General features: G+C 42.6%; 1 protein-coding gene across 2 annotated transcripts; it reads right to left on the bottom strand.

The window, feature by feature from the left end:
- Nucleotides 1-1,454: 1,454 nt before the first annotated feature.
- Nucleotides 1,455-16,401, bottom strand: TMEM233 (transmembrane protein 233). 2 transcript variants are annotated; one of them, XM_032128325.1, is made up of 4 exons: nt 15,865-16,401; nt 9,023-9,157; nt 8,536-8,709; nt 1,455-3,341 (listed from the first exon to the last, which is right to left on the bottom strand). In XM_032128325.1, the coding sequence occupies exons 1-4, from the start codon at nt 16,051-16,053 to the stop codon at nt 3,330-3,332; spliced, it is 510 nt and encodes a 169-aa protein (XP_031984216.1). In that variant the 5' UTR covers nt 16,054-16,401; the 3' UTR covers nt 1,455-3,329. The 2 variants fall into 2 exon arrangements, with proteins under 2 accessions (XP_031984216.1, XP_031984217.1); XM_032128326.1 differs by lacking the exon at nt 8,536-8,709 and having other exon boundaries at nt 15,865-16,380.
- Between the last annotated feature and the right edge of the window lie 7,738 nt (nt 16,402-24,139).

The raw sequence follows: 24,139 nt of genomic DNA, 5'->3' as shown, positions 1-24,139 counted from the left end.
ACCACTCATGGATCGTGGTTGCAACCACATAAATTGAAGAGCCAGTGCTGGTCTTCAGGTGAAAGCTGTAAACCCCTGGGTGCCCCTGCAGGGAGGCACATCAAGAATTTAATTTCATATTGTCCTCTAGATTCTTTTTTTTTTGCTGTGCAATCTGATGAAACTTCCACCATGTGTTGAGTGTCTGGCTGACCCCCTTCACACAGCAGCAAAGAACTCCCACTTATATTTAGAAGCCTCTTCTAGGGTTACATATCAAGATACACGCACTGGGCTGTTTTGCAGAATGCGGCTGCCTTGTAAGAAGTCAAAGGTGCCAGCATGATCCAGGAGCTGAGGCCAGCAATTTCAAGTTGCCATCTGTCTCTGCCTATAATATGTGCCGGAAAGAAAAGAGAACTGGACTTGAGGCATTAGTTGGTGCCTTCAGCATGCAGGGACACTGAGTCCAAAAAATGGAAGCCTGAAGCAGCTTTGCAGAGGGAAGACTCTGTTCATGCACCCAGGACACAGATGCTGAGTTCAAACACATTTTACCGCTTCCCACCTCCCTCTGTTTCATCAAATAACATCATTCAGTACATGTATCTATAACAGGGGTTTTTTCCTACCAAAAAAAGGTAGGTCCACTGCAGAATAATGGACCAAATCCAAATTTAGATGCATGACAATGAAGAACAGGTAATTTCCAGAGCCTTTCAAAGATAATAAAATTTTTATACATGCCCCTCAAAATATGGAGCAGGTACAAATTCCTCAGTCAGACACCTGCATTCTGCCTTCCATACCCACTGCTGTCACCAGGGCCTTGCTGATTTGGGCACTAAAATGTCATTTAGGCTCCCTGTGTTTGCTGCCTGCTTTGGATGTGTCTGTCACACCTACAGCAAAATGATGTGGTTGTACAAGGACCATACCCCTTTCCAGCACAAGCTGCACTTCCCAAACATGATTGAAAATTTATGTAAACATAAATAAATGAAGAGAACCAATACCGATACATTAGTAAAGCAAAAATAAGGTTACCTATGACACAGAAGCAGTAAGGACATTAGAGGAATCACTGCATTCTCCCCTCTCTGTCACATTAAGTGATTTAATATAAAGCCTTTATTTTTATACCAATCAATAGCACTGTAAGGTAGCAACATTTATCTTCAGAAGCACTGAAGGTACAATGGCTCAATTCTCAGTTATATTAAGAGCGAGACTTAAAAGATATTTATGAGGAACAAAATGCTAGTTAGATTTCCACTATGGTTTTCAAAAGCCTCTGAACAAGTCAGGTGTCTAACTCCTATTGATGTCAGCCCTTGTTGGGCAGTTTAAAAAAACACTTTGAGTTGCCTATCCCTGTCCTCTGGTGTTCACATAACTCTGGAAACCTCCTTTTGCTGTGATTCACTTTATTCTGAAACTGTCCAAGGGATTAGAAAAAGGGATATTACTCTTTCAAGTAGAAGAGCCAACAAAACTAAGGAAAGACACTTCCCACATACCAGAATGGACATGAATTAAAAGTAATTTTATTCCACTTGTCAGTGACATTTCTAACATATCTGATAATAAGGCAAGCTACTAAAGTCCCACAAGACATATCAGACCATTAAAATAGTATTCAAAAACCAAAGAGGAGTTCACAAAACAGCCAGTTCTTGGGATCATCAAAATCAGTGGTAAGATTCCCATGTGAACAAATCTGATCAGTGTAAATGTTTAATAAATCAACTGACTTCACTAGTGTTTGTGAAGTTTAATACTGCAGTAATTAAGGAGAAGCGATGCTTCACTGACTTCAATGAAAAACAAAATTTGGCGGGAAGGAAAGCGAAAAAGCACATTGAAAATATAATATCAAGGCACAGAAAATACATGCTACTTCCAGGCATATGCTTTAACAGGTAAAGGTTTCTGGGAGAATTTTTTTTTTAATAGGTAGTTGAACTCCTGGCAGATGATTCTTCTCTCACCTGTACCTGCAGAATTCCCTGGATTTCTGGGCAGTTGCTCCAGGTTGATGTTAGTGCAGGGAGAGGGAGTGGAAGTTGGCACAGCTCTCTTGAAGGTGTGGTAATAAAGCAAACAGAGCAACAACTGCTGAGGATGCAGCCACATCTTAATGCTCACCAGAGCTTACTCCTTTTAACATGAAATATTTGTGTGACAAAACAATTGTATTCTATGAAACAGTTTCCAGCTAATAAAAACAGCTGTCCCGTGCTAAATTTTCATAAGGTATCAAGAAACTGAAGTAGTTTAGAGGCCATCAATTCTGGAACCTGAGGCTGCTCACTGAGTAGTGTCTTAGGATCAGGAAGTGTGTCTGTAACTAGGAAAAGGTGCAAAAGTCTGCCCATCTCTAACTGCAGGGATACACAGACCAGTCATAGAGATGAGAGGATGAACTAAACAAAACCCATATGAGCAATGCAGAACACAGTGAAACTATGTGCCTTGCTAGAAGCACAACAACAAAGGGATGAAGGACATCTGTTTAAAAAGATATTTTGTCAGATAAAAAAAATAGGAACTTTTTACATATGTGAAGTTTAAAGAGGAGAATATGATCAGTACAAATTTAAAGCAGGACTGGAGCTAAGTCAAGGGAGTGCAACAATGAAAGACAACAAAGCAAAAAGAAAGCATTAAGAAAAACATGGATGCTATGGAAGAAGAGTCTCTCTTAATAATAAAGTGATTGAAATCGGTCCCAGGTGGTTAAAAATCCAAGGTAAAGTTCTAAAAGCTGAGGATGACAAAAGAAAGCAGCTGCTGAGTCAGAGTGCACCCACAGCATTATAAAATCACAGAGCAGGATAAAATCACAAACCCATGGTTACAGTTGTGTCATGTTCAGACTATTTTAAAGTAATGAAAAAATCCTTAATGGCCTGATCCAAAATCTACCAGAAGTAACAGGTGTTCTCCTACTAGCTTCAGTGGGCTGTGCATCAGATCTTACACTGTGCACTATAAACAGTCTGGATACATTGGCTTTGTTTGGCTGGGGTCAGCCAGGGAACATCATGGATCCAGCATACATTCCATGGAAATGAGAAAGAAAAGGGATTTTTTTAAGGGCAAGATCTCATTATACATTAGGGTGAAAGAGAAAACGCGGCTTTGTACTGAGATGTCTTATAAATAAATAATTTTGGAAACCTGGTCACGCCATGCTGATTAACTAACTGGGCTATCAGTTCATTTGCCACCAACATGCCTCTGCAGACTTGTAGGGTCAGAGCTAACAGTCTGGAATGGTTTCCATCTCTTCTTTTTCCTCCTCCAGAGGTTTACATGTTGATATCCTCCAAGTGCAGTCCTGGTCTTCAGATAGCATTCTGCAAGGACACAGAAATATGTGCATTTAAAGGAGGAGAAGACAGAGAGTTTGCCCTGTGAGTTAAATTATTAATTCTACAGATCTAATGGATACGTTATGCCACATTAGTGGCACTTGTTCTCTTAACAAACATCCCTCTAGATTAGCAGCTCAATACAGTTTCGAATCAAAGAGCTGAGTTTCTAATGGCATTGGTCATCTGTCAATCCGAACTTAATTTTTAAACTGGGTTACCTGAATCAATGCAAGCTAGGGCCTTTCATTGCCAGGAAATGGGCTCTTATTTGACAAAGCTTCATGAGGTCAACAGCATCTCTACTTTCTTGGAGTGGTACATAAAGCAGTCAGAGAAGAACAACACTCCAGCAGTAGAGAACTTGGTAAATTCAACAGTAATTCACAACATACTTTAAAAGGACTGGAAAACCTGTCTTGTGCATCTGCATTAGGAGAGGAAGGATCTGAGAAGTTCCCTCAAATTCTTGTGTAGGGGAAAGGTCTCAGACAACACCTATGGATGCCCTGACCTATCCTTGAATTCTGGGTTCTGCTGGAGTCTGAGGTATCTCCTCCATCAAGCAGCTATGTTCTAGCAGCTCCTCAAGGAGGGGCGTAGGACCTGAGGCACTACACAGTAAATATATCCTGCAGACAGCATTAATGCCTTTTCTGATTGTCTCTTGGACTGGGCAGAATCCATTGTAGGAACATCTCCTCTGTGCACAGATGAAACAGCTGGACCAGGATTTTTCATGTGATTTGCTAAGGAAGTGAGGCTGATGTAGCCACATTGTCTGTGCACCTGCACGTGTGCCACTGCTCAGCCTCCCAGCTGAGGGAACTCTTTGAGAGACAGGTAGAGGACTTCAGGCTCCTATGTTTTCACAAGTCCAGTAAAACGAGGTAAGGATCAAGGAAATAATCAGTATGTGCCCTTACCAATAGAAAAGCAGCAGTTTGAGCTCCCTGGCTGGGTGGACACCAACAATTAATGTGGGTAAAAAAACAGGAATGCCCTGACTTCAGGCTTGGAGCTCCATCCCTTACTGGCAGGTCAATCCCTGCAGCACAAGACCCTGACTTGTTCATTTTTATGGTAAGGTGCAGAGGACAGGATGGCCAACGTAAAGATCTGGAGGCTGGCTGAGTAATCCCTGTCCTCGTGCTGGTCTTCAGCTTATTCTGTCTCTGAAAGAGAGGCAGTCACTAAGTGAAATGCCTGCAAAGGCTTCTGAGAACCTCAGGACAGAAGAGATATTAAAAATAATCTTGCATGCCTTTTCCTCCTGAAGAATTATTTCTAAGTCGGTGAGGAAACTATATGTGTACATTTGTCCCTGGTGCACAGTCTCTAAACGCTTGCTCCTTTTCCTTCTACCCAGAATTATCAATGCTGCATTACCACACCTGTGCTTGATTTAAGACCCTTCTGGTTCTGAGCAGTGCAAGCTGGTGCTTTCCACACAGCCTGGCTGGCTTTGTGTTCCTTGGAAGTCATGCTGACATGTAGCATTTCTGTGGCTTCCCCGGAGCAAAGCTCTAAATCAAGTGAGAATAAAGAAGGGGTCAGAAGTTCAGGCTCCTCTACGAAGGCATTAAAATATCATAATGATTTGCATAAAATTCCAAAACCACAGCATTTTGGCTACCCTTCCTCAGACCAAAACTGTTGCTGTCTCAGTCCTCTGAAATTTTTACTTCTCTCTAACACCTCACTCATCCTCCACATTTCTACTTGGCTCACTCCTACTTGTCCAGACTGCAGAGATCCACAAGAGAGGAACACAGAAGACGTGGGCTGTATGTAAAATGCCTTGTGGCTCAGCTGGGTGGCAAAACTCATGTGAGCTCTAGCTTAGCCCTGAACAGCATTGTAAAGTGTCACTCAGACACTAGAGATGGTCTGAAAGTATGTGCTGTGAGGAGCTGAATATTGTTCTGAACTACTCACATGGCAGCATGAAGTAGAAGATGACATGTTTAGATCCAGTTCAGAAAAGGGTTTGGGATACTTAGGATCTCCTTCACTTCAGTAAGGAGGATCCAGCCCAGGCTTATGTTTCCCTAAACCCTGCCAGCAGAACTCAAATGTAATCCGAGGGTGTCTCATGTCAGCAAAACCCAAAACAAAACAGAATTTGGGATCTGCTTCAAAAATGTTGAGGCTGCTCTGAAAACACAGATTGGAAATTACTTGAGAGCCCTCACAGACTGACAAAATTACAATCTTTTGCTGAACAAAATGCTTATAGGTGGGAAGGCTGACTCCAGGTCTGTGCAAGTGTGTGGAAAGGTTGCTAAGAGGCTCCATGAAGGAGCATGAGAACAGTGGCACTGGGTGGGAGAAAACAGGGTATGGCACACACAGGCTGTGGCACACAACCCTGCACTGCTCCAGTTCACAGGGGTGTCTCCCCAGGGAAGGCAAATATGTCCCATTTCTCACTGCAGTTCTTGATGGACAACATGCCTGAGGCATATATGCAGGGCCGGACTGTGGTGACACAAATACCAGCTAAAGTTACACGTGAGCAAACCCTGGAAATGTAACTCAGCTCAGGACTGGCAAGCCAGAGGCGCAGGGGAAGCTGACAGGAGAGGATAAAAATGAATGGGAAAGAGTTAGAATAAATTTGGTCCAGTGTGGAATGAGGCACAGCCCTGATTTTACACACACACCACAGCTCTGCACTCAGAGTCCTCAGCACAATGAGAAACACACCACTTTACACTGATCAAGACATACAAGTTTTATTGTTGGGCTGTCAACTCCAGTGATGCAAGTGATGGCTTCCCCTTGCCTACATTTAGGGGCATGACTGCAGAACGTAGATGGTTCCCAAGTGTTGGTGGGCCCTGTTCCAGGATATATATATATGTATCACTTTATATTTTGTTTGCTAAAGATAACATGCCAGTGTTCAAGACAAATGAGGCTCTCCAAGGCAGCAGGAGAAGCCCTGAGCTGACTTAGCTCTGAGTAAATCTTCAAAATGAGAAGTCAAGGCTGTTTCTTCCCTGCCGACTTAGGTGTTGGCTGCTGTTACTCCTGTGCTACTGTTGTTCTGTGACTGAACAAACCAAGGAAGGCACATGAGGACACTTGGAAATAGGGGTTTTCTGAAAAGTGAAAGGGTTTTCCTCTTCCCAAGTCTGCCACTGTTATTGGGGGTACATTTGAGATTGTTATTGGTGGTATAAAATCATTGTTTGCTCAAAGCATGAATTTCCTGCTCTTCCTCTCTATGCAACTTCTACCATTTCTACCCTCAGCACACCTGACTCGATATTTTTCTCCTGGCTGAGGCATGTGGAGTTGTTTTGAAGGAGGCTTCAGAGCCAGCTGAGCCCGACTCAAGTTCCTGTACCAAGAAGAAAAGTTGTGTAACAATTGATAGAGATTCCCTCCTGCCAGCCTGACTTGGATGTCTCACTTTTGTTCCTTTCCAGAGGCTGGATGTTGTGGAAGAGAACTCAAGTTCTCAGTACATCTTTGACACTGGCAGCAGTATCTCCCAGTGGTAATTTGCAGTGAGACTTGTTACCCTTTGAAGACCGACAGAAGCCACAAGGAATGTCAGCAGGAAGAACTGGGTACTGTGGCATCTGATTAATTACAAGTGGTTAAAGTACACAGGAATCAATCTTGGAATGGTCAAGCTTTTTATACATATTGCTGAAGTCTAACTGCCAGGAAAAATGCATGTGTAGGTCATGGAAACATTAAATCTGTGCTAAATGGTAATCAAATAAATCTGCCATATTATTGTATTAAGACTATTTTGTGCTACCTTACTAATACTGAAACATATATTAAAGTTAGCATAAAATTAATTTACAATCACCTCACTTCAGCAGACACAAAGTGGCTGTTAGTAAATAATCATGAGCAAGGCCCAAATGGGTGTGAGATAACTGAATAGAGTGTGCAAAGCTATTCACACCAGTGGCACGTCAGACCAAGACAATTTAGTATAAAGTAAAAATGTCCAGGAGTAAGGCAACAAAGGGGCCTCAGGTAAGCATGGAGAGTGGAAAGACCAGTTGGGTGCTTCTGTTGACTCATTTTCATATCAAAAGATTGTTGTTGCCATCAAATCCTTTCTTAGAAGCTAAGACTTTTTAGAGGGTGACAAGTGAGAGGGAGAAGAGGAGCAGTAAAGAGGCTGAAAAAGCAGAGAACAGAGTGAATCCAGTAAACCCTGAATCCTCACAAAACTCATGGTACCATTTGGCCAAGAAAGGTCTGTGGAACCTATTTACAGAAATTAATACCCCAGCTGAGGGTTCTCAGGCACCTGGCTGCTTCCACCCAACAGAGAATTTTCTCTTCAAAAACAACCCCCAGAACCAAAACCAATTTAAAAAATCCTCAAAACAAAAATAAAGTTGTATTATACTGATTTACTACTGCTTGGTCACTGTGAATGCTTCAGGCCAGTGCTGTCTGCCACTCCTTACACTGCCCTTCTCTCCCCTACTTTGAAAAAATTACTGACTTTGGTCTCCTTGCCCGAGAAATTACGAGTAAGGTGGTGGAGGCAAACAGAGGAATTTACTGCTGCTGTCAATTACAAAAGTTGGCACCCCTAGCCTGAAGGGACTTGGGTTTAAATCTGTGAGGGCTGAATGAGCTGAACACAAGCTAAACCAGAGAGAGACTCATGCTTGCAAAATGCAGAGAAAACTAATGAATACACAGGAAGCCTCAGAGTCTGTGGCACCATCCAATATTATCCCGCAGAGTGGGACCCCATGTCCAGTAACTTCCCTGCAGCTCAGTATGTTGCACTTCAAATTTTGTATGAGAATGCTGTACACGTTTAACCAGCTACTCCATTCCACTCCCTGGAGATGTCTTCATTTCAGTGGTAAATGAGGTGTTCTCTGTTTATAGTTTATGCAAAAGTTGGTACAGTGCACTGAAATGCCCTCCAACCGAACCAGCCAATAATTGATTCATATAAATTGGATATTGTAATGGGAAGCACACAATACTGTGCAGAAAAGAACATATTGTTCCACAACCTTAAGAAAGATTATCAATACCCTCAATTACTTTCATCCTCTTTTCCAGTAATCCATCTGGGTAACCCCTGTGTTACGGAGATTCATTTGTTGAGTTTAATTTCTATTATTGCAGGTGTATGAAGGCAGAACAATAACACAGCACAGAGAGTGAAGGTCCTTACCCCACAGAGACCCAAGTCAGAATGACATTTGTGGTCACTTTTGATATAGTTCTGGTCACCTGTTTTACTGTCAAACCGTAGAAGAGTAATTGACTGTTGTCTCCTCCTTGCAGAGTTAAAGGATCGGTTGGCCAGATTGTGAGACCGAAAATTAGCACCTGGGGACTCTGTTACCTGAAATTTAAAGATCTCAGGTCACTTGGTCTGAAAGATGGTAAAGCTGAGGAGGAGAAAAACCAAAAAAGCAACTGGCCAAAATTGGAAAAACGTATTGGAGCTGCAAGAGTTTCTAGAAAACCCCCTGCTGCTGAGAGGGTCGCTTGTGTTTAACCACAGACAACAGATTTTTCAAAACCATAAAATATGAAAAAATCCTTTTGGAAAGCATACACGCATCCCTAAACAGATAAAAAGAGGTAGTTGTGTCAATCCCATAGTGTCTTGTTCTGGAGTCCCTGCACATAGGGCTGTGAGAGCATTTGCTCACCGTTGTGAATTGAACCACGCAGTAGATGCCAATGATGACGAGGCCGATGATGATGGAGGCCACCGCCACCCAGAGCGCATTGCGACCCAGCCTCTTGGAGCCTTCTACGTCCCCTTGGTTGTAACTGTTCAGAGCCTGCAGAGGGGAAACAGGGAATTCACAGTTCTTCCTTTAAAACAGAAACCTGTTGGCAAAGCAGCATGACAGCTCTGAACTAACAGAACAAATCAATGTCTGCTGCCAAGGTAAGCAAGGAGTCGAGTGTTCTGTTCCGCTCATTTTCAGTACCTTTCCTTGAAGCGACACCTCTTTTTTTTTTTTCCAGTGGTGAGGCTTTGTTCATATGATGCACACCAGCATAAAACCTGTCAAACCAACCTCCAGCCACTTGCATAAACCAGTGGCTTTAATCTTTGGAAATAGTTTTGTAGTATATATGAATTGTTAGTTGGCCACTTCACCAGTAGTGAGATAAATTCTTATGCTTTATAGGACTATAAACATAAAAAAGAGCATAAATAGGCTGTATTTTTAGAGAAAGTCTCAGCAAAACTTAAAAAAGCATACTAATTTCCTATTTTTCCAATCTTCTACTTTTCCAAACAAAGTTTGAAGAATTAATAGGTAAGTTTGCTAGTGGTGGGAAAAATACAAACTGAAGAAATACAGGTCATCTGAACAAAACATCGGAGTGCCATCCTTATAGGCTAGAAATTGTGTTCCTTTTCATTTCTGGAAGACACTTATTATTATATCCATCCCGAGGTGTGCATCAGATATACTCATATTACCTCAGAGACTCGAGTTTCTCTATACCCACCCGTGACTTAGCAGATCCTTTACATTCATTACATGCTCAGATTGCAGTTTGTGATAGGACCACTCTAACCTTCTAGGCTTTTGTGAGACAGACTGTAAGATTTTCTGAATTAATTTTCGGTTTAACCAAACCATTTTTAAAGAAAAAGGTTCAGTGAATGACACTGAAGTACTGTAGTGCACAAGTCTAAACACAGTTTGTAGTAATTTTTTTCCCAAGAATGAGATGCTATCAAAGCATTTTTTAATAGGCATTATTCCTAAGAATTGTTTTGTAAAATCATGAGGGTTTGAGTTCATAAACCATAACACTGAGTCCAGATTTCTTGATCAGATTGCACTATTGAACTTAGTATACGTCCTCAGGGAATCAGATTAGTCATAACATGGTTTTTAGTATCTTGTATATATTTCAGGAAGTATCAGAGAAATGGGAAGAGTAGGGGGAGAAATATGGGGACCTGATCAAATGAACTGTTCTCTGGACTAAAGAATTCAGACTGTCTCTAGAAAATGACTGCATGAGGTATCACCAAGTGCTATTATGGAAGTTCTTCAGGTATAAATCACTTTTTGCAGCAAACACAGAACAACAGAATGAAGAGCTGGAACTGTGGGGAGCAGGAAAGGGATGAAGTTCAGAGCATACCAAGCATTGCTATAGAGCCATTTCTCCCAAGCAGAAAAGCAATGAGGGACATGATGCCTGTGTTGTGTTGATTAGCGAGCACACATAGCTAATGGGCTGGGTGCACTCGTGGTGTCAGCACTGCAGGAGCATCAGTCCAGACAGTCCCAAAGCAACACAGCCTGTATTCCTAGAATTGCATCTCAAGGATAAGTGCAGGTACTTATTCTCTGGTGTCTACAAAAGGCTGAGATGCTGATGCACTCATGTCCTTAAAGAGAGCACTGATACATTTCTTCCGTTCCTGGAAGCCCACATGCCTAAACATTTCCCTAGTTTATGTCCCCAAAGAATATCACTAATACCTCTGCTCTGCTGTCAGATTTCTTTGAGGTTGGCTGGTGGTGGAGAGCACATAATGGGGAAAGAGGGAAGAGATGGAAATGAGAGATGGACACGAGCACATGGTCAAACAGGACAGTGTCACCCCTGATCCTGATACAAAGGGGGGGCTGGCACAGTCCTCTCACCTAAGCTACTCCACTGTCCCCAGCAGTCCTGGCTGCAGAAGAGTTTTTTCAAAGTATGTTTGGGAAGTCATTAAAAGGATTATGAGAACAAACATGGCTTGGCTTGGCCTTGAGCAGACTGACCTCCTTCTGTCTCTGCCAACAACCACACAGAGAAGCACGACAGACACCTCAGCCCTGGACTTTGTGCTCCCCTCTTATCAAAGGACTCCCCTTGCATTGCATCTACAGATCAACTCAATTCTCCAGGCTTGTGGTCTCAAAACTGAGACAGAGTTGTAAGCAAGACCTCACAGCACCAGCTTGCAGGTCTGGGCCATTTTACTGACGTATTTAGGATGTTTGGAAAATGTCCATGTGATTTCTGCAGGTACTGCATAAATAATTCACCATGCAGACTTTAATAAATAATGTCATTTTAATACAAATCCACGATGAAGAGGATGAAAACAGCATTAATGATAAAGAATAGGATTTGGGAGATACAGGAAGGAGACCGAAGTTTCTGTATGAAAAGGTTTAAATTAAACAAAATAACTTAAATAGGATTCAATAAAAAGTAAGAGGTTTGAGGGAGTGGTTGGGGTCTGATGCAAAGCTTTTTGAAATCCATTACTTCTATCTGCTTCAAAGGGCGCCTGGTCAAGCTTCCAGTTTTCAACATTAGACAGACATAACATCAACTGTTAAAGCCTTAAATGTTATGTCTATTTATTTCCAAGAGCTGGGCAATATATTGAGAACACAGCATCTGTATGAGACATTTGGTCTGTCTGACTTTTAAAACAAATTTCAGCCCTTTCCAACCTAACACCATATGATTGCTCAGGTTTCTGCTACCTTGCTTGCTATGAAGTCATAACATAACATAAATTAAAGCCACAGTTCTGCAGCTGTTTATTTAATTGAGTAATCTCAGTGACTTCACCAGGTTCACATACATCTATTTATAAAACATTCTCATTTCAACAATAAAGTGACTTGACCTCATGTGAACAGAAGTGTGCTGAGTTAGCTATAAAATATTAATCCCTTTTAATGTGTATTTTCTGTTCCACCCTCTCAGAGCACTGATCATGGTGAAAACAGAAAGAACACTGAGTTACTTCAGAGATCTTCCTCTACATCTCTTACAGATCTGGGCAGACCAGACTGAGGTTCTCTGATCAGCCTTTTCTAGGCTCTATAAGCCAGGCTGGGTGAACCTTATTTGGCTGTGCCTGGAAAGGAGACCCTCTCTAGTTCAGACCTAAGGAAGAATGAGACCTGCTGATTCAGGGTGACTCCTCACTTGTAGGAGCAGTGCACAGGGAAACACAAAGAAGAGGGGGAACTTGGGGAGAAATTCAGAACAGGCAAGTACTGAGCAGGACACATGAAAGGGGAGTTTGTTCTACAGAGTGTTGTAGAGGAAAAACAAAAACTTAGCAGTTTGCAAAGGCAAGGGCAAAATGCAAAAATGCCTTAACAGCAGCTGCTGAGCCCTGTTGTTTAATATTCCTAAAGTGGGCACAGGCTGACCCATATGGTGTTAGATATCCAGGTACCTACAAGTTACCTAATGAGGGATGTATAAATAATAAACTCTGCAAGTAAACTTTCTAACTACAGAAACACTGGTTACTCTGCTGGTCACTGACCTGGTCGCAGCCAACACGATGCCCATGGCTCGTTAGAATACCAGTTAGAAGAGGTGACTCCCTTAGAAAGCAAGGTCCATCCTTTCCTGTCCCCACAACTTCCACCACCCTCTATTTTGTTGTCTCTGCTTAGGGAAACCCATATACAGACTGAATCCAACAGCAACAAATGCAGACAAAGAACTTGTTACTATCAGAGGCAGATGAGCCAACATTGTCACAGCTTGACCACATATGTTGTTTGAAGCATGGAAATGATTAAACAGAAATGTGTCAACAGAAAGAGGGAGTTTGGAGCAAAAATCAGTGAGAAATAGCTTTGGAGAGACTGTTTGGAGGTCACTACAAATGTAAGGCCCTATGGAATTACAGGACTAGTCTGACATAGAGATCTTTGAAATAAAGACAGCTGAAGGGGGGGTATTGAGAAAGGCCAACAAAATGTGTTCAACTGTCAAACCTCAGTGCTGGCATTGAAAATATCCAATTCATTTCCCAGAGTTATTCCACAGCCTCCCTCTGGCTCTGATCCCATGAGCCAGACATAGCCAGTCCACCCAAGCCAGGTCTCAGACACAACTGGCAGCTCACTGGGAGCTCTTTGGGTTCACCACTGCAGATAAGGAGCCAAAGAGCTCAATGGCACAGTGCCTACCCCCAGCCTCACACCAGAGAAATCTCCTGTGCCACATTAAGTCTCCTGACTTGGTACCTGCCTCCACACCCTGATGCCTGTGGTTACACCTGTATGAGAAAGAATAGGGCAAATCTGAGCAAGGCATCCCTGGGGCTGAGTGAGCCAACTGATGGCTCAGCAACATGACACAGCTGCTCAGCAATGATCCAGCTGCTGGAAGTAACAAGGAGCAGAACTGATGGCATCTGGCTGGGACTGCAGAAGGGTGTTGGGAACAGTGATCCTACAGCCAGGAGTCCTGGGGAAAACAGAACTCCATTTGCCAAAAATGCCGAGCAATGGTCACCCCTGCAAGTGGCCAAATGGCTCATTGGAGGAGGGCTCCTGTAATGCCAATATAGCAACACACATTAATGTCCATTCTACCAGCTTTGCTCTGACCCCTGCCATGAGAAACAGACAGGTAAGGAACAAGGAAAGGTTATTATTGCAATAAGGAGAACTTGCAAAAGGTTTATTCTAAAAATAAAGGAGCTAAGATCTATAATGGTGAGGTTTGAGCCTTCAAAGGTGAGAAAGAAGTGAGGAAACCAGTGCTGGAGCTGTAAATGGGGCAGCAGAAGAGACAGAAGAGACTGAAGACAAATCTGTCATTTATTTTGCGGGTGTGTTAGAGCCCAGACTCTACTTTTAGAGTGAAAACATTGTCTGAATTTAGAACAGTTAAGGAGGACATGACACAGGTACACAGGGTGCTGAACCATGCCCCCTCTAGAAGCCAATAGGACTTTTAGGCCCATTTTAAGAAGTGGGAATTTGTAGAGAATCCACTTGTAGGGGTCTTTAAATCTGACCCAAGATCTCCAGCAAGCTCTGCAGACTGTAAAGGTATCTTCTGTAAGAAAAGCAAATAACCCACTCTTGTATCTCAGTGTTAACCCTTAGCAGCTCCAGCTGAGAAAGGGAGGGAGGATGCCGATCCCAGCGGAAGTGGAAATAAAACCAGCACAGGCTAAAATGCAGAACTTGCAGCTGAGGATAATGCAGCGGTTACAGGTTGCAGCTTGGAAAGGCAGGGGGGTCAAGCTGTGGAAAAGAAGTTGGATGTGTTATTTTTATGGAAAAGGAGACGTTTTAGGTAGGATGCTGTTGAAACAGAAGCTGTTCACAGGGGAAGTTATTGGTCTGGTTTTTGTTTCCCCCTGTAAGGGAGAGGGCAGCTGAGACCTGCACAGGCTGTTCAGCATTCAGGAAGTGCTCTTCCCACCCTGGTTCCTACATATCCCCTGGTAACAGTTACTGATGCCTGAGTCCAAAAGCCTTCATGAACTTCAATGAGGCTGTGGGTGGAGATTTCTCCATATGGGGTGCAAAAATCTTTAGAGGCCAAATTCTGTCCTTGACAGTTAACTTCTGTACAGCCCCAGTACCTTGATGAAAGCACTGTCAGAGCGAACAGATGCTCGCAGCCCCAGATCATCAGCTCTCAGTACTTTATATAGCACCCTCAGTGTCCATGGACAGAAAGCATGCTGAGTACTAGCAGAGCCAAATCTTCCCAAAATAATGAAAAGAGATTGTATAGTTAAGGTAACAACAAAGAAAATAAACACAGAAGGAAAAAAAAAAAAAAAAGACAGCTAATACTTAACTGCAAGAAAAAGACTTGAACAATGGTTTTGGAGTTGTAGTTTTCAAACTTCAGCAATCTTACTAGTTTACTAGTTTTACAAGAGTGTGTTTGGGGATATTTTAGACATAGTTAGCTATTCTTATACTTAATTGCAAAAAGAAATAACTACATTTTTACTTATCTTCTCAGCTTGGCTGTCAGAGAAAAGGATGAAAATACAGAACATGTTTTAAACCTTTTTCAGCTCCTAAACAACAGAAATACATTGCAGTATTACTGATAACACTGATCATGTATATGACTGGAAAACTCTGGATCTGACTCTGCAACTTTTAACTCAGAGAAGGAGTTTCTGTTCCAACAATCCTTTGGAAGTTACCGGGATTTCTGGGTTATTAAGGACAATGTGTATCAATTACAAATTGTAGGAGTAAGGCTGTTCTCTTAGTGTTTTGATACTCAATTTACATGGGCAATTGCCAACAACCCACAATCATTATAATTGCCTGTATTATTCTAGTAAATAGTATCAAAGAACCTGTTTACTGGAAAAAAAGCACTCCTATTATATTTGATTAGCTAAAGCAGACACCAAATCTGATTTCTGTTCTCCAGCTGACACTTTCCCACAGATACTGTCTGTGTCCAGTTCAGTGTGAGACTTAGTTGATATAACAAACCCCATTAAATGGAATAAACCTGCCACCTGATAGCCAGATAGTGAAAACTTGTTGGAAACTGCCTTCCACTCCACGTTTTCCATTGCTTCTGGGATAGCTCGGTGGACCCCCTGCCCGCGCCTGCTGGTGTTCCCGGGCTCGCTGCCTCACCCAGTGTCCGCAGGCTCCCGGGACAAGCGGCCCAGAGGCAGCTGGATGCCCCTTTCCCTGCCGGGGCTGGGGGCGCGGGGGGCCGGCGGTCGCCCCTCGGAGCCCAAGCTGGAGGTGCTACTCACCATGACGGCGAACACGAAGGCGACGATGTTGATGGGATAGGCGGGACAGAAGCAGGAGAGGATGCTGAGGAGCAGGTAGTTCTTGGGCCGCGGCTGCGGTGGCCCGTCGGGCAGCTCATCCTCAATGTTGGTCTCGGGGCTGTTCTCCAGAGCCCGCTTGATGTCGGCGCCGGCGGGGAGCGCGGACATGGGGCTGCGGTGCGGCGGGCGGGCGGCGCGGAAAGCCCAGCGCTCCGGGCAGGCGGGACCGAGCGGTGCCGAGCCAAGGGAGCCGCCCCGGGACGGGGCCGGGCGGGGCGGGGGAGGCTGCCGCGGGGTTTCAGCGCGGGGCTGGCTTCACGGGAAGCGATGGGAAGAACACCAAGCCCGACGACGCCCGCCAATGTTTCCAGCGTGGAGTCCCCGCGCTGCCCCTGCCCGGCCCTGGGAGCGCCCCGGCAGTATTTTCACAAAAACTGGGACTGGTCCGGCCTTTTCGGAACTTTTTCAGCGCTTCCAGTTAAAGGACTTAAGCCGAGTTTGCGTAACCCCCGGGAGAACTGCGCTGCGTTCTTAAACTCGCATTTCCAAGTGTCTGAGCTGCTTCAGCAAGGGGGGTAAAGCCCGCAAAGACATTTCCTCTCATCTGGACTGAATTTGCCATCTCCTAACCCCAGCCTCTTGCTAAACTTAGCGAAAGCATTGAAGAGCAGCAGAAAGTAACGAACTTAAAGCATTATGGTCAATTTTTTAGCAAATGATTCAGTCCTTACTGAACATGACATCTGCAAGGTGAAATCTACTTTGGAGGATGCACGAAAGGGAGCAAGGAATGGAATATTATGTCTAAAACCTAACATATGGGCAAAACCGCCCAAACAACCACAAAACAAGTAAATAAAGATCTGCTTCCATCATGATTTTCAAGGTGGTGAGGAAAAATACGGCAACCTACACTCAGAAAGGAACAGGCTGATTCTGCTATTTGGTATTAGAAAAACCTTCACACCTGTATCAGCAAAAGGAAGACTTCTGGTCAGATGAAGGCTGAAGTTGAGATTTTGCTCTCTCTGGCTCTTCCTGAGAGCATTTCATTAATTAAAGTTACAAAAAATAGTAGGGTGTGCTTACAACTTTATGAATGAGACATTTTTATCCCTGGGAGTTTTGCAATGGACTTGAATGGAGCCAAAGTTTCCGTGTTCTGGATGTTATCCTACAAGATGTAACGCAGTAAATACTTTTATAAGGAGTAAATGTGCAGTATTTTCACTTTCACAGACATTAATAATCTCTCAGCTGCACTTCTGGAATATAACATGGAGTGGGAATCTGCTGATCTATCAAAATGTCAAAAGAAAAGGTTGTACATCTTTAGGAAAGAGTAAGAAAGACCAGGTTCCTTATCCTTGCCAACGTAGCCATTAACTTTCAGGCACAAGCTCTGTGCAGCTGTAAAACCTCTGATCTGTTTGTTCTCAGGGGACTTTAAATACAGTCACCAGACAAGCGCAGAAAAAACAGTTCACATCACAGCACACAATTACCGTTGGAGTTGATTTCAGTAGGGATGGAGTCCATATCCTCTGCATATCAAGGGATCAGCACCTTCCAGGGCCACTCAAGCCTTTAATCCACAAGTCCACATTCAGGAACCATTGTAATGGCTTAGAGTTTGGGTTTGCCTGCTGGTGGTTAAAACACAGTTAAATAAGAACCTGTTACCAGGGTCATGGCTGAGAAAATCCAGCTGCTTAAGGCAGTTTGAGCCATCCAAGGTGGACATAAACAAGGACAACAAAAAGCTGTGCAAATAAACTCTGCGGAGAAGGCAAAGTTGTGTGCGGAGATCAGCCGGGGAAATGTGACCCTGGGCTGTGAGGAAAGGATGTAGATTCTTATTGTTTAACATCAGACATTGAGGTTTAGTGCCTTTCTAGGGGACCTCAAATAGAGAGCGATTTGGAGACTGGCAGTTACCAGTCACATAAACAACCTAAATCTTTCTCTGAGGACAATGAAGTACAGGTAGAATTTGGGCTCTGTTAAGCTGGACCATGTGAATCCCTTCCCAGGTCTCTCAAAGACACAGACGTTAAGAGTAGAACCTGGTGTTTATTGTGTGTTTCTAGAAACTATAAAGTTTAATTGTTCAAATGAGGCTGCTAACAGATACTAATGGATTGCAGAGAAAGCAGGAGATAGGAAGTGGTGAGATATTCAGGGCCAATTTGTGCTAATGAGAGCTCATTAAGAGGTTCTTGAGATAAAGGTTCTGTCCAGAGGCAGTTAGTGTGGCTAAATTTAGTGGTTTGTGTAGAAAATGGGTTAAAATCCATGAACTATATCCTGTTGGGACAAACCTGATTAAATTTTAAGCAGCGCTGACTTGCAGCGCTTACTGAGGTGAGGAAAAGGAAGGATGTCCTCAGCCAATAGTTTGGTTTCATAAGCTGCAGTGAGGGAGGGTAGTTACAGTCCCAAGAGCCTCGGAGAGGTTGTAACCTCAGAGGGAAGAACCATTGCGCTGAGACAGCTCAGCAGAAAGCTGTGAAACTGATTTATGAATGTGAACTGAGAGTTTTAAGATATAGTTCCATGAACAACCATAAAAATAGCCCTCCAAGGTAATGAGCCAGAGTACCCAATATTGCTGCTTACAGCCTTGCACTTCATGCTGAAATTTGAAAGAGGAACTGATCACTCTGCACAGAGCAGGAATATGAGGATATGAGTAAGATCATGGAAAAATTGCTTATCATGATGGGCAAAGCAGATGGGCCAGAGACATGACTTTTTCAAAATGCTTTTTTTTTAAAGGTCTTCACCTGATTTCAGATGCTGTGGCTTGCCACCAGGATTCCTTGTAAGGCAGAATAAGGTCTCTCCACCACATTTTTCTGTATTTCTGGCTGGTAGGACTCTCCTCAAAGGCATGTTCACAGCTCACAGGGGTCCTGGAAAGACGTTCCAGTGTCTGTACACAAGTCCACATAGAGACCAAAAATGGTAGTTTAATGCCCAGAGGTTCTTTGGGACTAACACGTATGTCCAGACATGAAACAGTAACAAAGGGCACATCAGGGTCCAAGCTGAGTTCTACTTATCTGAAAAAAAAGTACTCTCACCATCTTCCAATGTTTAGCCATGCTTTTGTCCTTCCTGAGAGAACAGCAAACCTCTCCCTATGTTCTAAGGGAAGAAAAAAATATAAATTGGAAATTAGGTAACTCAGTGCCTAAAATTCTCATACTGCATCCATTGCACAGTAATTTGAAGTTCTTATGTACTTCAGCACAATATTTCATGATAGGAAAATCCATCCCTGTTTTAGAGGAAAGACTATGGGGTTCGAATTATGCATACGCAGCAGGGCTGCTGCTTCTGTCACATAGCTCAGTATAACACTTCCCTTTACCCAAAAGGGGGGTCACCTGGGACACAAGAGGTTGGATGGAGGCCTCCCATATTCCAAAAAATAATATTTTGGCTTGGTTTAATAAGTCCTTGTACAGAAATATTCTGCAGGGGAACAGGGGAAAACTGATCTACCCTTCTCTTTTCGAAGCCAATTCTGTATCTGGTAATTCTGGTCTTGCCAAGCTTGTGGGAGCCTCTCTTCTCTGCTGGCTGTCCATCCTCAGGATTGCCAGGCCACTTAGCAACACTTCCCAAACTCAGGGACTGTGGCTATGAAGGAACAAACCCAGAGCTGCATTATTGGTTCTTGGTCCTATGAAGTTATAAGGAAATCTGTGTCACTTCAGCAGCCACTGGAGAAAAAATGGCTCCCTGTCTGTTCCAAATCAGCGCCACCAAGTGAACCAGTGTCTCCAGCTTTTCCTCTTTTCACGTCTACTGCTAAATCAGTCCTTTCCTTGGTACATTTTGTACATTTTGGTGTCCAAATTTGCTTTGCACTGATAGGTTTTTGCTTAGATGCCTCTATTTATAGTGAACTGAGGTGAACTGTCTTTTTAACTTCTGCCTGAACTTCAGCTGCAGAAAACATTCTATTCCACCCCTCTCCCCCCTTTTTTTTTCCTGAGGTATTAAACACATATACCTCCACAACTTGGTTTTTTTAAGTTTTGTTTACTGGCAGGCTTTGGAAAATAGCCATTATTCTTTTGGTCTTAGATGTTTTGGTATCACCTGCTCTTCAGGTGATTGTATTGTTTGTAAAGTGAAGCTTGTAGATAGAAGCATTTTGTACAGACGTTGAGATTACTAAACTTAGTGAGAAGCATGAGAAGAAAAGAAAAGGAAGAGGAGAGATTTGGGAGGCTGCTTAAACTACTTCTCATTTGGTAATTCCAAATAAATATATGAATCAAATTATTTGTCAACACTATGCAAAGGAAACAGCTAATTATTCTGCTTTTGAAGTGGACTGAGTTTTATATGTGGCATATTAAACAGTGGAAAGTGTAATGACTCCAAGGATGCACATTCCCTTCCTTAAAAATTATGGATCAGGACAGGTTTTGCTGTTCTATTTCTGTAAGTGTTACTGAGTCAGCAATGGCTGTGGGGCTTTACTCTGTACACTGATGCTGTCACAGGTACTGTGAGAGAGATGCCTTTCTTAGTTTAAACCAAACTTTGCAATTTTACCCTTGCAGCTGCAGATTCCCATTTTTCATTGTGGGCCACAGCTGAGGGCTGTAGCTTTGGAAACACCAAAGATTTGTGATGAGCTGTTAACTTTGGTAAATTATTCATGGTAAATAAATATGTGACCAGTGAAATGTTCAGATAAAAATGGAAGTTTCCTTCACAGTCTGAGACTGCTTTTTCATTCACTGATAACCTTCTGAAGTGCTATCACCATTTGAAGTCAATAAATGACTGTGCAAGCCTGCAAGAGCTCAAACACATGTAAAGATGTCTTTGGGTGTTTTCCATGATCTGTCCTTTTCCATTCTGTCTCCTGGCTTCTGACCTATCTGATTAAGTCAGATATCAACATTAGAGGATCTGTTCCAGCAACTCAGACAGCGCTGGGCATCTGCTCAGTGCTGTGGGTGACCTGTGCTGTGCTGGGAGGAGCCCTGGTTTCATCTCAGTGCTCCATTTTCCTGCAAACCAGTTCATGTTCTTGGAAGTTTTTCTCCTTGTGAATGGCAAGACAGTCTGTTGTAGCACTGAAAGGGCAGGATTTTGTCTTACCTCACTTTAATGCTCTGAAAACAGAGCATCAAATCCCAGCTCAGTCAAATTTCCTTCAGAATCCACGTGGATTAAACTACAAGGGAGTTTAATAGCAGATACCTTCTCATTTTTATGCTTCTTTTAAACTGGACACCTAATTTTTCAGATTTCCTGCTATGAGGATTCATTTCAGATGTGGCTGTTCAATGCAGTGCTGTGAATTCAGCCTTTTGGAAACATTACTGAACATTTATTGTCTATGAGTTCATGAAAACATTTATAACAAACGTTAGTTTAAGAATTTGAACAATTTTGCCAACCTGAGTGGGATTTTTATTATCAAGGAACTTACAAACTGATTTGTAGTGGCAAATATTGGAAGATTCCTCATTTGAAGGTTTTTCATAAATTCAAGTGTTTATGGAAATATTTTGGGGTTATTTAATGTTATTTCATATTCCATTAATAACGGTATTTGACACAGACAATGAATTTAATTAGTTCCCACTCCACCATCAGCCTGGAATCTTTTCATGGACTTCTCTTGATCAGCTCCAGCTTCACACAACACAAGCAACAGGCAGACACAGGCAGGGCTGTGCACGTGGTTCTGTGGCTGGACGAGGCCAGTTATGTTACAAGCAGGATAAGTCTTGAAAGGTTAAGTACACCCATTAGGGAAAGTTTGCGTCTGGACTCAGATCTGAACTTGTGGGATGAGCTGAATACTAATTGTTCTATAAATATTTAATATACCTGGCACTTTCCCTTGTGTAGCATCCCAAAGGAACCATCTTTCCTTCTCTCACACATACACACCCGTACTCTTCTTTCATTAAGGGTTCCCAAATACAGTAATTAGAACAGTCATCAAATTTGCATCTGACTGATCAACACCATTCCAGCTTTATTTCAATGTAATTGCAGTGGCCTCAGGTGCACTGGTGAACATGGCCCAGGGTTCAGGTAATTATTATATCAGAGACCATTTAATGAGGAAAAAGCAAGTGAGAAACTTTCTGGGATAGGAACCCACCAGGAAATAACCTGCTTGTAACCATAACAGGACCTTGTTCTTTTTCCTAATTTATACATTACATTTATCACAATTAAAAAAAAAAAAAAAAGTTTAAATGCACGAATTCAAAGTTCACTTTTGTCCTGTGATACCAAGACAAGCTGCAGTACAGATTGGTAAATAATATCCCAAAATATTCTGGTTTGGGACAGAATTGCTGTGCTATGCTCCATGGCTGTCAAAAATCCAGGTGCACTGTTGTCACAGGGCAAAAGCTCCTTGGAGGGCTATAGAGGGTGTAGGAACTTGTGGATTTCCGTGAGGATGAGGGGCTTTTGGTCCCCTTTAGCTATAGAAGCTGCAATTGTAGAGAAAGATTAACAGCTCCTTGCCCATGACTGAGGAGTCTGATTGCCCACTGCTCAACCCCACAGTGCTTCCCTTCTAAATGGTTGTCTTGTTTAAAAATTTCAGTATTTTCCTTTTACACTTCATGTGTGAGAAAATCTGGTAACTCTCATGGAATTTGTAGAGGGCTTCCAAAAAGGTTCAACAACTTTCAGCCTTTGCTCATGCCCTGGATTCTTTTTAGAAGCCTGCAGTAATCAAGTCTATTTTTTTACAGGAGCAAAAGCTTGGTTTTCTGTCATTTTTCTCTCAGCCACTTAGATTATGTGTGTCACAGTTCCTCCTCTTTTCCTACAAGAAATGGGAACAGCTGGACATTGTGATCTTCCCGCCACACTTTTAATGCAAAGTTTTCATTACAGAATATGTGTATTTCCCTTAGCTTCAACCTGCCCTCTCTGTAAGCATGGTTTGAAGAGCCATAGGTAAGGAACAGCAGCCTTTGAAAGGCAAGGATTTGCTGGAATATTCTGAGAAATGTTCTAATGAACTAACTCTCTGTGCAAGACAATGTTTTGATGACTGTTACAGTAACCTGGTCCTAGAAATAAATTAGATGCTGGAGCTGTCAACCATGTTCTTTTAAAAATCCACTACAATTTATGGCACAATGACCAAATCTGTCATGTAATAGTTGGGTGTAATTTACAATGTAATGTACTAAAATACAGCCACCCTAATAACAAACCATATAAATCACATGGGAAAGAAACAACCATTTGCCAGGGAAAAAAAAGAAAGATGTCAACAAAGAGAAAAGGATTTCTTTTCAGCCTTCACCTACTTCAGGGTCTAATCTTGCCCCTGTGAAGTGCACTACAGGAGTCTGGATCAACAATGGAAAATCAGAATCTTGAAAACAGACATTGTTAATCAGGACTGACGCCACTAAAAATAATGCTATTGTCTGGGGCTGATGCAGCCATCAGCCAAAGCCTGCAGGAGGTTTGTGTAGCTGGAGCATTCCAGCTCCTTGGGGAGGCACGTCCTAAGGGGAAAGAGTTTCAAGGTTGCTGTGCTTTGTGGAAGAGCGAATTTTTCCCTTCCGGTGGAACACACCCTTTATTTCCCTTCTCAACTGCAGAATAATCAAGGATCTGACTTCTGCTCTATCAGGTAGGTCAAAATGCATTAACATCCCCTTTTTGGTGTTCAGTGACAGATGATTAAGAAGAGTACAAGAAACAGGGTAATTCCAAAGTGTTTCAAGCCCTGGTACCTGCTCCCAGCTCCTTGTGATCAGCTGTTCATGTTTTAAAATCAACAAAATTCAGCTTGGGGCACCTGAGAATTCTTCCCAGCTGCATTTGGTCCCATCTTTCTGTCTGTGATCACTTTCTTGTTATGGTGGGTCAGTTTTCCTATTGGGAAATGTATTCTGTGTGTAGGTTTGTGGCTACACACACTCAGTTACCAGATCAAACTGCTGGTTACAAGATCAGTCACGGCACTTGTAATAATAATGTATTCTGATTTTGCAGTCATCAATACTCATCAGGGTCAATAAGAATCTTTCCACTGACCTTAACAGGAGCTGGAGCTGATCCCAAATATCCTGGAGTTTGTTAGCCTGAGTTTTTATCTCCTGCAATGCTACAACAGTGATATTTATTGAAACTTAACAGAAAGAATCGTTGTTATTAGTGTGCCAGGCTAAATATAATTTCATCTCTTTAACGTGCTGGTGTGGTACCATTAATTTAAAAGGCAGCAGAA

Source organism: Corvus moneduloides, chromosome 18 (genome assembly GCF_009650955.1).
Source record: "Corvus moneduloides isolate bCorMon1 chromosome 18, bCorMon1.pri, whole genome shotgun sequence".
NCBI lineage: Eukaryota > Metazoa > Chordata > Aves > Passeriformes > Corvidae > Corvus > Corvus moneduloides.
Note: the sequence above shows the minus strand (reverse complement) of the source record. Positions and strands in the feature narration are given on the sequence as shown.